Below are 13,853 nucleotides of genomic sequence, written 5' to 3'. Positions count from 1 at the left end.
ATCCTGACTCTGACCTCAGCCACTGCAGGTGTTCCTCAAAAAGCTCTTTAAAACTGTGAGGACTGGCCAAAGTGACCTCACAATGAGCAAAGAACATGGACAACTCAAGGTCCACTTACTGCTACTTTAACCACATCTCACTGTCATCAGCAGATTTTCAGATGCAGTTGAAAGCTCCTGAAAATTGAGCAGCTAGAAGTGTTGATGTCTTGAAATACTAAAACCCATTAAGACCTATACCTCTTTAAGGCCATCATTTATTTTATTTCTTCTTATTTATTTATCATGTTTTAAAATGTTCCCTCATTAATGTTCTTTCTTTTATCCATTTTATCAAGTCTTTATTTCATTAAGTCTTTATCATTAGCTTTTCTTTTTTCTTGTGTACGAGTCTCAAATTGTTTTACTGTTATTCTAATATTTTCAGCTTCTCAGTCGTCTGTAAAACACTCTGAACTGCACTAACCTGTATGAAAGCTACTATACGAAAAGTTTTTAGTTTAATTGAAAAAGCTAGGAACGTTTACTTGGTCATTTAACGAACAATGTCTGCAATAATAAATGAGAAGTGTTGCTTTACCTTTAATCTGTCTTAAAATGTTTGTCTTCTTTTCCCATGGACAAATAAGGCTTCAAATGTACAAACAAGTGCAAATAGTTTATTGAGCCTGTTGGACAAAAATGCATTCTGCTCTCAGTGAGAAAAATAGTCAATTGATTAACGCACTTTAAATATTTTGAACTGCACCAGCTTCCAGATGCTTGTTGGAAAAAAAAAAAAAAAAAAAAAAAAAAAAAAAAAAAAGGCCTTACAAAGGGATGAAGCACATCTGAAACAGTAAAGGATTCATATCTAAAGCAACAACAAAAGAGCTGCCAGTTCATTTTCACTCTGCTGCCGACAGGTTCCCTACACAACCCCCCCATTTCAAAATACTGTCCGTTAAGAAAACCACTTTCTCTGTATGTTCAGAAACACAAGACGATATGGCTTTTCAATCATTGAGTGACATCACTGTGGCAGGACACACTATTCTATTTCTTTACAGGGATCAATAAACACCTGCAACGATCACCTGATTAATCAATTAGTCAACTGAATGAAACTTTATTGGCAACTGATTAATTTAAGTGAAATAAAAAGAACCACGCACTTTTCCTTTTTAAGATACGCAAATGTGTTTTTTTACGTCGCAGTAAATTGTTTATCAGACAAAATGGGACGTTTGATGACATCACACCTGGCTTTAGAACTGTTATGAAACTGTTTTGTGATGTAATACAGGCCAAACAATCAATCAAGTAACAACTGGCAGATTAATCAATCATGAAAGTAATTGTTAGTTGCCCTTGATCAACAGTTCACTACATTATTCATCATACGGTGCATGGGACTACTCGACACTTGTGTCGTTGGTATTCACACATTTTTATCCAAACATTCAAAGCTGGAATTGATCAAATTGATCATGTGTGTGTTTATTTTTTTCCCAGATGTGTAGGAAGCCTTCAGCTCAGCTAGTGTGTTTTCAGTTTGTCTCCAAACAACGTCATCACGAGTCCATACAGGAGCCCGCCTGCGAGGATGACCACAGTGCTGGATACGGGACCGAACGACATGAGGGCCCCGAACACGTAGAGGAGCAGCAGCAGCAGCATCGTCCTGTAGCTCGCCAGCGGCCGCAGGCTCAGCCGAGGCAGGCGGTTCCTCTCTAGTCCGCGCCGGGACAGCGGGCTGTGCTTTAGTTTTGTGCTGGAATCGTGATCTGTCAGGTAGCGACGCCCCAGGCGACCCAGGAAGTCTGGACGTGAGCAGAGCGCATTCATGTGTCCCCCGAACTGTGGGAGGACGGCAGAGAAAATATAAAAAATAATGATGATAGAAGAAGCAAATATAAATTCAAACAAATGTAGTTGTGAAGACACATTTTGTTGGCAGCACTCACCCTGTCATTGACCAGAGAGGAGATCCTGTAGAACAGCCTGACCAGCAGGGCGCTCTCATAGCTCCTAATGGGCTGGAGCTCCGGGTCTCCTTGATACTGGATGTCAAACCTGCGCAGTCCATTCATGATCTGCACACACACACACACAGTGTCAGGGTGTTAGTGTTTGCCGCTCGGCCCACAGCTCCCTCATGTGCAGTCACATTTGAGACACTGACCTGCCTCCTGCCCAGGTCAGTTAGGATGAGTCCCGTCTCTCCTTGGATGCAGTCGGGCAGCTGCTTGGAGTTGCCGTCATCCTGGGAAGAACCCAGGTTTGATATGAGCTGAGTCAGCTGCCCCTGGGTCAGCTACAAGACAACGAGATATTAAGTTAAAAAACAGCCGCAGTCAGTGAAGAGTTAATCTCATTCACTACATTTAGGTTTCAGACTTTGCAGGTTTTTATTATTAAACTAGAAAATACATTTTGACCTGTGGATGGGTCGAGATGAAAAGTCAGACAATCACCAAATTTATTAGAATTCCCCTTGAGAGGGACACAGGTGTCTGTGTCATATTTTATGACCGGGTATCAAAAAGTTGTTGAGATTATTTCACTCAAAACCACAACAACACAGACGGAAATGATGAACTGACCACATGACACAGCCGTGCTGCTGGTATGAATCAAAATGTGGCCATTTCTTTGATTTCTAGGCTTAAACACATTGAAAACTGTTTCTAAAAACCCAAAAGCTCCTGAATCAGATGAACTCTTATTTACTACAGTTGTGCATCACATTTCAATACGCCGATGAAAATCTATTCTCTGAATTAAATGCTTATTGGGAGGGAATGAAACACGCGTCAGTGATCTGACCTTGAAGATCTGACACAGGTTCTCCAAAGCTCTGTCCAGAAACTCGTGGGTCTTTTTCAGACACTCCCCGCTCTCCTCTGGCTCGGCCCCGGAGAAGGTGTTGTTGAGATCGGAGGAGCCCAGACCAAACCAGGACAGGAAGGAGGTATTGGCCGCCACCTCACTGGAGTGGTCCGATATCCTCTTGGCCGTCTGTCTGGCTTGTGCGATGATCTGGATTAACTTCATCACCTGCCAAATGGACGGAAAACTGAGATTCTGAGCCGCCACAGCAGGTATTTTCAGCACGACCTCAGGTCAATCTATTTGCCACTCCGCTAGGTTTGTGACTGAAACAGAACCTTTGACTTCAATCTAAAATAAAATGTCAAACTTACTGCTCCCCTGAGCTCAGTGCCAAACATCTGCTTGTACTGACAGTCCTGGCCTTCCAGGGCGTAGACGTGGCTCTTCACCCTGAACACCATGTCCGTCACCACCTTCTGCCGCGACGACAGGTAGCTGCCTCCTTGGCTCGGCGTCAGGTAGCCGCGGGGCTGACGGTGGTGGAGGACGTGCTCAGGCTCCAGAAACAACTGCTCACCTGCGGAGAGAGGTGACTGGATTAGTTTTCTGTTTTGTTTTCCTTTTATTAAATGGAGCATTAGTGGAAACATGTCGCTGGAAAACAGCGGGAAAAAGCACTGATCACTGAGAGAGATAAATAATACTTTGACAGGTTCACGCGTCCTCACCTTTCTGGATCATATCTGCGAGGTTGGGCTGAGCAAAGACTTTGGCCACCCTGAAGACCATCAGTGCATTTTTGGCGTTGACCAGATCTGTTCTCACCGCTCTGTTCAAGAAGACCTGGAAGAGCTTCGTGTACATGAGCAGGTTCTCCTGAACAAACGACTCCCTGCAAAACGAGCAAGTTACAGAACCGACTTTAATAACTACAGTCAATACGACTTTATCCTCCAACACTTTATGATCTCTCTCATTCAATGAAGGTGATTAAGGAAATGTGGGTCCAGGAGTAAAGACGAGATCAGACTCACCATTTCTCCGGTACCGTTCTGTTCTGGTCTGGCTGAGGATTGGTCTTCTCCCCTGTGTATCTCCACGGCTGGATGTAGCTCAGCCACGTCTCCAACACCTGCACACACACAGACGACACCACTCTCTTAACAGCAAACTAAAAGCTGTGCCGGTGAAAGAGGAACCGAACCACGAGCTCTTACTGCGAACATCTGGAAACTGTCGGAAGCCCAGAGGTTAAAAAATGGTGGCTGAGTGAGACCTACCGCTCTGAAAGAGGCGTCTAGAGGCCAGTGACTGAAGCAATGCTGAAGAAACAGGTAGAGTTTCTGCTGAACGAAACGCTGCACCACCACTCTGTGGGAAAGACGGACATGAAACAGTTTGTGCTCAATCAACAGTTTTGCAAGGATCCGCAGGATGGTCTTCTTGTTTATTCCACATGTGAACAGACTTGGCGGATGTTTGATGAAAGTGTGAAGACGCAGACCTTTTAAACTCCTCCAGGGGGCTGGTGTGAGTGTGCGAGTGGGCCGACGGCGAGGACGACAGCTGCTCAGGCTTCAGGCTGTTGGAGAAGGCGTGAAGATGTTTCACCAGGAGACGCACCACCAGCACGTGCTCCTCTGTCGGGGTGAAGGGCTCCTGAAAAGACGACCGGTCACAAAGTGCTTCACGTGTACATGACACCCCACCCACACCCCCACCCCCGCCCCGCCCCCACACACCATCTCAGCTCCCATTTTCAAAAGCAGCCAATCAAAATGCATCCCAGTCCAAAAGCAGCCAAACAATCATCAAAGGCTCAGAGCTCGTTCTTCGTGATAGAGTACGGAGGTCCCACAGGTGAGTCACAGCGAGCGCCTGCTTCTGTCTGATCCATCTGTTCATCCTTTAGCTTCCAAACTCTGACGGATCTGCTTGTTTTTACTGAGTTTACTGTAGAATTTAATTTGTTTATTCTTGTTCATTTTATCATCATCATTTAATCCTAGACTTTTCCGCAGCAGTGACACTTGCCACTGTGTTCTTACAACCAAAAGTTACGTTTTTCTCAGTGGATATTGTAAAACTAGTTCAGACTGAGTGATTGAGGATCTTACAAATAAAGAACTCCTGGTATATAATGTAGATGTTTAATCATTAACTTGGAGACTTTGGGATTTGTTAAAATGTAAGAATAAATTAACATTTTAATAAATAACTGTGGGAAACAGAATGAAAGGTGGGACCTCACTACTCTATTACCTGCTTATGGCAAAGCTGCTTCGTCAAATATCACCTGGGTAACGTAGAAATAATCATTACCTCTATTCAGTACTTTGTCTGTGAATCTAGGCGTTTTGATTATGAAGCGATTTCATGACTGGCATGTAAACTGATGTTTCAAACGTAGTAGTTTCTTTTGCTTTACAAAGAGCAACATTTATCAACCACAGGAACACGTAGAGCAACAGATCACACCAGACGTAGTGTAAGAAGCATGCCCTTAAAAAAAACACCGCAAAAATAAAAGAACCACACCACAACCAGTAAAAGAAAATCTGCTCATAGATTCAAAGCTTCATTCCAGGATTAATTCGCTGTCAAGGATACTTCTCAATTCACTGTTTACAGACGGACTCAAAGACTTCCTGTGAAACTGTTTTCAGCCCGTCGTAGACGACAGGTTTAACAACAGAATCTTTGGTTGCTCAGATCGCGGGTCAGGACCGAACACTGCTGCTTGCGGATTTCAGCTGAAAGTCCTAAAATCATTTAAAAAAAAAAAAGGAGAACTAATCCTTTTTCCTAAAAGTATAAAATAGGCCAAAATAAATCGGAACTTCTGCCATTTTGAGTCTTGGTCGTCTGATTGTTTGTATTTATTTATTGGGTGACAATCTATTGTACATCGCAAATCACCAACCACTTTCACCTGTTTCTAACTGATTCCAGAAAAGCTAAAACATTCTCATAATGGCTAATTATTGCAAAAGCAGGATGAAGCATGCAAACTAATGAGCTGCAGCTAATGTCTGTGAGCATCAGGCTGGTGATTGGAGGGACAATGTCTCACCGTGTTCGCCAAAAACAAAAGAGAAGTAACCTTGACTGTGACCTTAACTGACTGAGGTTTACCTCCAGGAGGCCCCAGAGGGGCGGGGGTGAATGAAAAGGTAAAAGTACTTGGTAGGTGTGGAGGGTCCCAGAGCCTGGTGGGGCGTGGGGTTGGCACGGCATGCTGGACATACTGAGGCGGTACTGCAGCAGCGCCAGCTGTTCACCCGTAACCACCAGGGGGGAGAGGAAGATGAGGAAGAGCAAAGACAACGACAGAGGGTGGAGAAGGAACAACAGCGAAGAGAGAGGAAGGGGAGAGGTGACAATAAGGGAGGGTGAGGAAGAGGAGGAAGGGAAAGAAAAGGTGGCAGGAGGAAGGTAAACATGAGAAAAAAAGGAAAGTGCAACCAGACAGAGACAATTGGCCAAAAACATTCAGGAGGAAAGGAGCAGAAAACAGGAGAGGAGACAAACAAAAATAAAATATTGACTGAGGAAACACAACGCTTTAATTGCTGGGGAACGATGCACAGGCCGTTCGTACACTCCAGACACAGAGGATTAACATGGGCGAAGGGATGGGAATCATTTGTCAAAGGAAACTGTTAATCATGGAAATATTTCTGTCCATTGACAAGTAAATAACAATTATTTGACTCAGCTGTATTGTTCATGTGCTTCTCTATGAGGCAGTGAGAGATCTGCTGCGGTGGGAGGTTGTGGGGAGATACGTTACTTTCAATGTGCCGTCATCAATCTCACCCAGGACAGCAGTGAGTGGACGGACACATCCATAGATCTCAGAGTGAACTACTCCACCATGTTTCCAGATGGACATTTAAATAGAATCTGGACACCAGCTTGAATAATTCCCATCCCTAATGTTTAACATCATCAACAGAGTGAACTCAGAACTGGAAGATTTTGTTTTGCTCCATCAACAGTGTAATATACAGAACATATTGTGTCCTGTGGTCTGGTCACTTCGTCTGTACTAAACAAATCCTGTTTTAAATATGAATTAAGATTTGATGACATCCAACAGGGAGACAATCTTTACTTTCGATCTACGAAGAATCTCAGTGAGAGATCCGAGCTGAGATCAGCGTGGCCATAATCTTACAGTTCAAAGTCCAGTCTGCTGCACCGAGGATGGACACATGACACAACACAACGACTCAGCACGGTGGTTAATACGTTTTAAAGGGCTGAGCGTTCGACTAAATACTGAGTTTATGATGCAGGTCAGTGGTCAGCATGTTACACAGAGTGAAGGACTACTTCTGTTTCCTGTGCAGCTTTATGCAGCAGTAACGGAGGAAGGCTCGAGATCCAAAATTGAATATCTTGATAAGAGTCCAGCCCAAATATGGTGATATATTATATTATAGCAGGGGCTGTTATTGTGAAATGAGGGTTTGACTCCGCAGCAGAGCAGACTGTCCAAAACGGAAAAATAATTTAAAATATATAAAGATTTATTTATTTATTTATTATGAAAAATAATGTCGTAATTTGTGATATCATCAAATATCTTCCTCAGTTAAATGGAGGATTTGCTGTTTTTCCTTCTTCTGACTCCGTAGATTTATACTTGTTATTTATGTTTATACTTAAATATAAACAAAAATAATGGCCAAATTTCATCAATAATGAAAATTAACTGCTGCAACAACAATACTGCAACATAAATACTGGAGGAAACAGTGTTGTTGGGCGGTTAACCAGGCGGTTCTGCATCAAACTAACCATGTTAACTTTACAGCTGAGGGTCAAAGCATCCAGTGTTTACATAAATACAGAGCCTCCGACATGTCGTCTGCACGGTGCAGGTAGAAGGTACCAACACCAGCATAAAGTCTCACTGTGATCGCTTTTGACGGGCGGGAAACCAAATTATCAACATGGTCGTCACGACATATTCAGAATGAGAAACTCAAGAGTCAAGCTATGGATTCATTAATGCTTCTACAGCAAATCAATCATCTGTATTTCATATTGTGAAACCCCGATGAGACACTTGGACGTGGTTTATGTCAGCCTCTATCTCAGTGAACCTTTACTGTGTCACTGAGCGTTTCAAACAACAACGTCATTACATTTGCAGCCTGGGTGTTTGTTTGATTTTTCATTGACGATGTGTTATTCTCTTGTTTTATAATGAAAAGATATTCAACAAAGCTGAGATAAAAACTAGCAGTATGGGCTGTAGTGGATTTCTGCTTGGAGATCCTTGACATGAAAATGTTTGAACTCCGCGGGATCCAATCATTCACTGTGAACCCTCGACAGAGTCTCCAGAAAGCCTTCACCACGTTGCGACTTTATGTTGGTGTCTAACATGCAACCACACACGGAACATACCAACAAAACCAACACTTGTGACATGGACATGCAGCATGCAAACGAAGTGGAAGAAAAGCAAAAGCACTAATACCAGGAACACATGCCAAGTCACCTACTGCAGCAGTTTTACTCTGCAGCTACTCAAACGCTACTGATGCTAAAAAAAAGGGATTTAAAAACATACTTCAAATATAAACCAGAGAATCAGAGGCTTTCAAAGTGGGAACAGGAACGCTTGATGTGCATTCACACTGCAAGGAGCTCGAGACACTATTTAACTTGTTCGTCAGTGCAAATTAACTAGTAGCAGTTTCAAACATTAACAGGAAATCACGTGCTGCTGTTCGATGTGCGTGGGAATACATGGGAATGTACTTGCTTGCAGTGTGAACACAGAGAGTTGTGGGTGAAGTTGTCCGTCACTGGTGATAAAACAAAACATTTTTCCCGATCCCAAAGTAATTTTTCTCCACGTCTAAGTTCGTGGACAACTTCACCCCAGCCTGCTCAGGGTGTGTTTGGTATTTACCAGCCACAGTGGCTGTTGTATCTTAAAAACTCAGCCCATGCGCAATTTTGCAGAACGCAGTTTTTAGAGTAGAGGACTTTCAAACTGTAGCTGGTCAGGCGCCCGGTGGCTGACACCACAGGGGCTTGCTGGCCTGCACCACTTCCCCACCCTGGGCTTGCTCCGAGATGGGACAGAGATGGTGGAGGGAGAGAGGATTGTGGTCAGCCAGTCAACAGCCAGCCGTGCGACGCTGCAGCGCAAAGGAGGGAGAGAGGGGAGGGAGAGGGAGAAGGAGAGGGAGAAGGAGAGGGAGAAGGAAAGAGAGAGGAGTCGGGAACATGTTTTCTGTTCTCCTACCTTCACCTGAGGAGACTGCAGCTTCTGGTACATGTCCAGGGAGTAGTGATGGAGCCAGATCTCCACAAACATCTGAGGAGAAGGAAGCAACACGTGTTCAGCTTTAATTTAATTCACTTGATTTTTTTTTTTTTTCCTCCCGTCACTAGAATATAAGTGACTTGAACCTCACCTGTAACAGTGTTTCGGACCTCCAGATTTCCTGGGCTGCGGGGTCAGCGTTGACTGAGGGCTGGTGGAATATGTGATGTTTCAGGAGACTGGGGCTGTGAACGCCATAACCAGCAAAGGTCACGCTGGAAGATCTGTGGGGGCAGAATTTAGATTTAACCACAGCACTGCGTCAATCAGTCCATCTCCACCCAGGAGCTTCTCCATCAAAAGGTTTGACTTTCAGGTGATCAGACTCTCGAGGGGTTTATTAAACCTTTCTCGGTATAAGTACCTTGGCGACGGAGCAGTGACGGAGCCTCTGGAGTCGGAGAAAGGAGAAGGAGGCACACTTCCTTCACTGGGGAGGAAGTATTTCAGGTAAGTGTCCACCAGAACAAAGTAGGCGCTGTCTGTGGAGCTTCCGTGTTGGCCTTGGGGGTAGATCTGAAAACACCACCCAGGTTATTTCTTATTAACGTTTTTCTCGTTGGTGCAAAGCTTTAAAAGGTCAGTCTGCTTTGAATGGATTAAGGTAAAACATCTCACTTGGAAAAATCAAAAGAAAGAACTCTTTAGTCTTGAAACAGCCGACGGCTCGGGACAAACTTTAGTGGATATAATGCTAAAAATGTCAAGATACACTGCACTTCTAAGACAGACCAGACTCTGGCAAACTCACCTTTGGCGTGATGAGACAGAAGGCAAAATTGAACATGAAGAATTCAAACGGATCTGCAGAACGTTAAGGAATAATCAAACTGCTCAATGACGTAAAAGTCCATGTCACAATACACACCTGTAGCTGTAACGTCTTAAAACAAATTACATAACTGATTAGAGTTGAAGCGACTGGTCGACTAATCGATTAGTTGATTGCCATTAAAAAAATATCTGCAACTATTTTGATTATTGATCAGTCGTTTCAGTCATTTCTCATGAAAAGGAGAAGCTTCACATCCTCTGGTTACACTTCTCCTGTGGGAGGATCTGCTGCTTTTGTTGAAGAGGATACTGAGAGCGAGGTTCAGGGACAGCAGGCCGGACAGGGGGAACTGCAGCTTGTTGTGGAACAGCGGACAGTCTGGGAGAACTCCTTCCTGGATGCAGGCCTTGACAGGACCCTTCAAGACACAAGGAGTTACACAGTGAGATAGACTGCAGTGGATATGTTTGACACAGTGCCAAACACATACCAGTTACTAATATTGAGCATTTGTGTGTGTGGCGGATGTCGGCTGGTGTTAATGTTTAAATGTGAATCTCTGCAGACTCGATAAACATATTTGAACTTACAGCGTGGAGACGCGAAAACTTGTATATGAGGTTTTTAATAATATCTTTGGTCACAATGTGGTAGCTGCTCGATGCTTGGACTCTGTTTACGTGGAGCAGTTCATCCTCTTGTTTCCAGTAAATGTCTCAATGTGAATTACAGAGGAAACGTGACTGCTACAAAATTATTCTTAAACAGATTTACATAAAACAAGAAGCATGTTCCTACCGGGAGATAATTGACAGGTATTTCATATTTGTACTCCTCTGCTTGAAGTTTATACACGAGTTTCATCATTGGCCCACTGAAAAAAGAAAAAGAAAAAAAGAACAATGTTTTTTGATTCTTTAAACACACGATGAACAAAACTGATGGGAACAAATACAGATAAACCAACTACCTGGGGTTTAGGAAGTCCATAACAATGTTGTACTCATTGCTCCTTGAGTGCAGGAGTCGCAGGTTCCAGCCTGCGATGATGCCGTCCAGGCTGCCGAACACACTCTCCACCAGCCAGGGGAAAATCAAGTGCAGCTCCTAAAGGGAAACACACACACACACATATATATATATACACAGTGTAATCAGAAACTGGCAAGTAACAAAACGTTTTAACACAGTACACTGACAGACAGACATATAAGGTTTAATGACTGAATGGAAATCTTTACTGTAGTTGTACTAGCAACATCACAATGCAGAACTACAGTGAAACAACATGTTGGCAATGTAAATATTATTTAAATTATGGATTGAGTTAGTCAAAGCAAAGCACCACTGTGGCAGCCTCTAACTTCTGGGAGCTACTACACACAATATAACTAGAGATGGGTTCTAATAGCAAGTTCCATTTAGTTCCAGTTTTTCCCTCTGACACTAAAGGAAACTACAAAGACAAAGACTGGTGACGTACACCGACATGTGCAAGATGAGCAGAGCAGCTGTTTACAAGACTGACTGACTGAATATAGCAGAGAAGTCTGGATATGTGCATCAAAGTCAAAGCAACAACTGCAAAATGTAATTCCTGCAAGATTACACACAACAAAAGAGGGATGACAAGTCCTTGTTTAAATATTTTTCCATCATAACGAAAAATGGTCAGTTTATAAAGAAAGAAAGAAACACATTGTTCCTGAAAACAAAACTAAAAAAGCAGACATCAGTCACCAGGTAAGGATGGTTATGGATCAGTGCTGTGCTCTGAGCTCACTGTCTTACTGTGAAATTGCAGGTACTGAAGCTACAGACCACAATGCAACCCACACACAGAGGCTGTAATCCTGCTGCCTCACACTCGTCCGTTGTGTCACTCGCTCAAACACCAACAGCACAACAGCTGCTGTCAAACAGAACCTCAATTGTCCAATTCAACATCCTCACATACCCAGAAGAACAATTATTACTGTGCTATTTTTGTGCTTTAAGAATAACAACAACCACCAGTGATTGTGTACAAACTGACGTCTGAATGCAAGAGTCCAATCAGATGAGATATCTGCATCCCTAATACCAGCATAACTACAGCGTGAATTCAATCTTTTATCTTAGACTTATGTGCATCTTTTTTTTTTTTAAATCCAATACAAAGAACACAAGAGAAAGTCAAGATGCTCACAGTGAAAGTCAGCTGTCACACTACCAGCAGCTGACTCCTCATGCTAAAAGCCCTGGACATAAAAGGCTAGATCAGTCCTGCCCTCCTCCGACCAGTTAAGAGAGAGAAAAACATTGGCTAAGACTGCAGTGTTGTGTTTGCGTTATACAAATCCAGTGACATTCCTTTCCCGCTATTTTTAACTAATAAACTTGTACAAAAACTAAGGGGAGACCAACAAGACACTGTATAGAGTTCAGAACACAGCTGCTACTCTGTACAGCACATAGGGAATGAATAAACTCTAGAACAAGAGCTGCAATCTTTCACCATGTGGAGTTAATGTTGTGATCCAGTTTTTATGTCTCACAGTGATCAGTCATTCCAGCAAATAGCCATTCACAAGTAAATTAATTTGCAAACACGTGTGTGTGGAAGAGTGGACAGTACCTTCGCAGGATAGTCATCAATGATCTTCACCAGATCTTGGCATCGCTGCAGGAGAGGTTTGGTGGTCGCATCGGCTTTGAGGTTGGCCTGGAGCAACATCAGATACATATATATTAAATTAAACTAGGGCTGATATTCAATATAATATTTTTCAGATTTTTCATTGAACAGCTGGTTAGTGGTAGCATCATGTATACGTGAAACTTAACATAGATATAAGTGAACCAAAAGGAAACCACAGTGTGCAAGTGAAGATTACAACCATAAGACTGTATGAAGTGAACTTATAATTTTAAATTACTGATTCAGTACATATACATTTTTATTATAGACTTTTATGAGCCCTATGAATGTGAAAGTATAATCAGAAATCTGCATCAGGATGGGTATCTAATAATGCTGCATTTCAAAAGTGTACATGGAGCTCTGTTGGGGCCGGACTGTATTAAAATTTTACATTAAATGCTACATTAAACATTAAAAAAACACATTTTGTGAATCACAGAGTTGGAGGCTCATTCAAAATGCCAATTAAACTGGACTCGAATTACTCAGATGGAAGTCAAAAACTATCATTAAAAGCTAAACAGCTAAAGGTTGTATAACAGTGATGGGATCAGTGGTTATGGTCATGCTGGTTCTCTATTGGAAAATGTAAACAATCATATAAAGAGAGACTCACCAGTAGGAAACTGGGCTGTTGTAACGTTGGGGCAGCCATGTAGGACCATCAAGTTTACTCCTTCCTGTGTACAGTCCACTTGAATCCTACCTGTTGGTGGTAAATTCACACACAAAACTTTATTATTTCTTCAGTTGCTTCGTCAGCCTCCTCAGCAGAAAACAAACGCGCTCACCACTGAAACAAGTGGATGCTGTGGACACAGGATGATAACTGTGAGTACTGGTAATCCGACTACAATGTTTCCCATTGACTGCAAAACTAAGCAGACACACAGTCAATGAACCACGCAAGTCAGCATGAGCGGGCTAGCTAGCGGCAGCTAACTAACTTAGCTAGCAGAGAGCCAAACTGACAGCAACAGCCGTGAAGTCGGTCAACGTCCCGCGCAAACATGAACTACAAACATGGATGAAACTTTTACTCTTTCGTTTGAACACATCTTTACCTTAGCCGGTGACAGTTATTCAAATTTTCTGCTACTTTCCCCTCAGCCGCGTTTCCATTAGTGTCGTTCAAATGAGTCGTTGAATTCTTCTTCTTCTTCTTTTAGTTTGATTGGCGGTTGGAAACCAGCTTGCACGTGCTTTACCGCCACCTACCGGACTGGAGT

At 42.9% G+C, this 13,853-nt stretch overlaps 1 protein-coding gene across 3 annotated transcripts; it reads right to left on the bottom strand.

Moving 5' to 3' along the window:
- Window positions 1–770: 770 nt before the first annotated feature.
- On the bottom strand, window positions 771–13,818 carry smpd4 (sphingomyelin phosphodiesterase 4). Of its 3 annotated transcripts, none has more exons than XM_056389559.1 (20): window positions 13,689–13,818; window positions 13,241–13,330; window positions 12,559–12,645; window positions 10,912–11,048; window positions 10,740–10,815; window positions 10,251–10,359; window positions 9,918–9,970; window positions 9,531–9,682; window positions 9,258–9,390; window positions 9,086–9,157; window positions 5,950–6,087; window positions 4,319–4,473; window positions 4,095–4,185; window positions 3,849–3,946; window positions 3,543–3,706; window positions 3,186–3,391; window positions 2,809–3,039; window positions 2,165–2,296; window positions 1,947–2,075; window positions 771–1,839 (listed from the first exon to the last, which is right to left on the bottom strand). In XM_056389559.1, exons 2-20 carry the CDS (start codon window positions 13,277–13,279, stop codon window positions 1,519–1,521), a joined length of 2,523 nt encoding a protein of 840 aa, XP_056245534.1. In that variant the 5' UTR covers window positions 13,280–13,330; window positions 13,689–13,818; the 3' UTR covers window positions 771–1,518. The 3 variants fall into 3 exon arrangements, with proteins under 3 accessions (XP_056245534.1, XP_056245544.1, XP_056245550.1); XM_056389569.1 differs by having other exon boundaries at window positions 5,998–6,087; XM_056389575.1 differs by lacking the exon at window positions 5,950–6,087.
- Window positions 13,819–13,853: the final 35 nt, after the last annotated feature.

Source organism: Seriola aureovittata, chromosome 2 (assembly GCF_021018895.1).
Source record: "Seriola aureovittata isolate HTS-2021-v1 ecotype China chromosome 2, ASM2101889v1, whole genome shotgun sequence".
Taxonomy (NCBI): Eukaryota; Metazoa; Chordata; class Actinopteri; order Carangiformes; family Carangidae; genus Seriola; species Seriola aureovittata.
The sequence above is the reverse complement of the archived record's forward strand: the minus strand, read 5'-3'. Positions and strand labels throughout refer to the sequence as shown.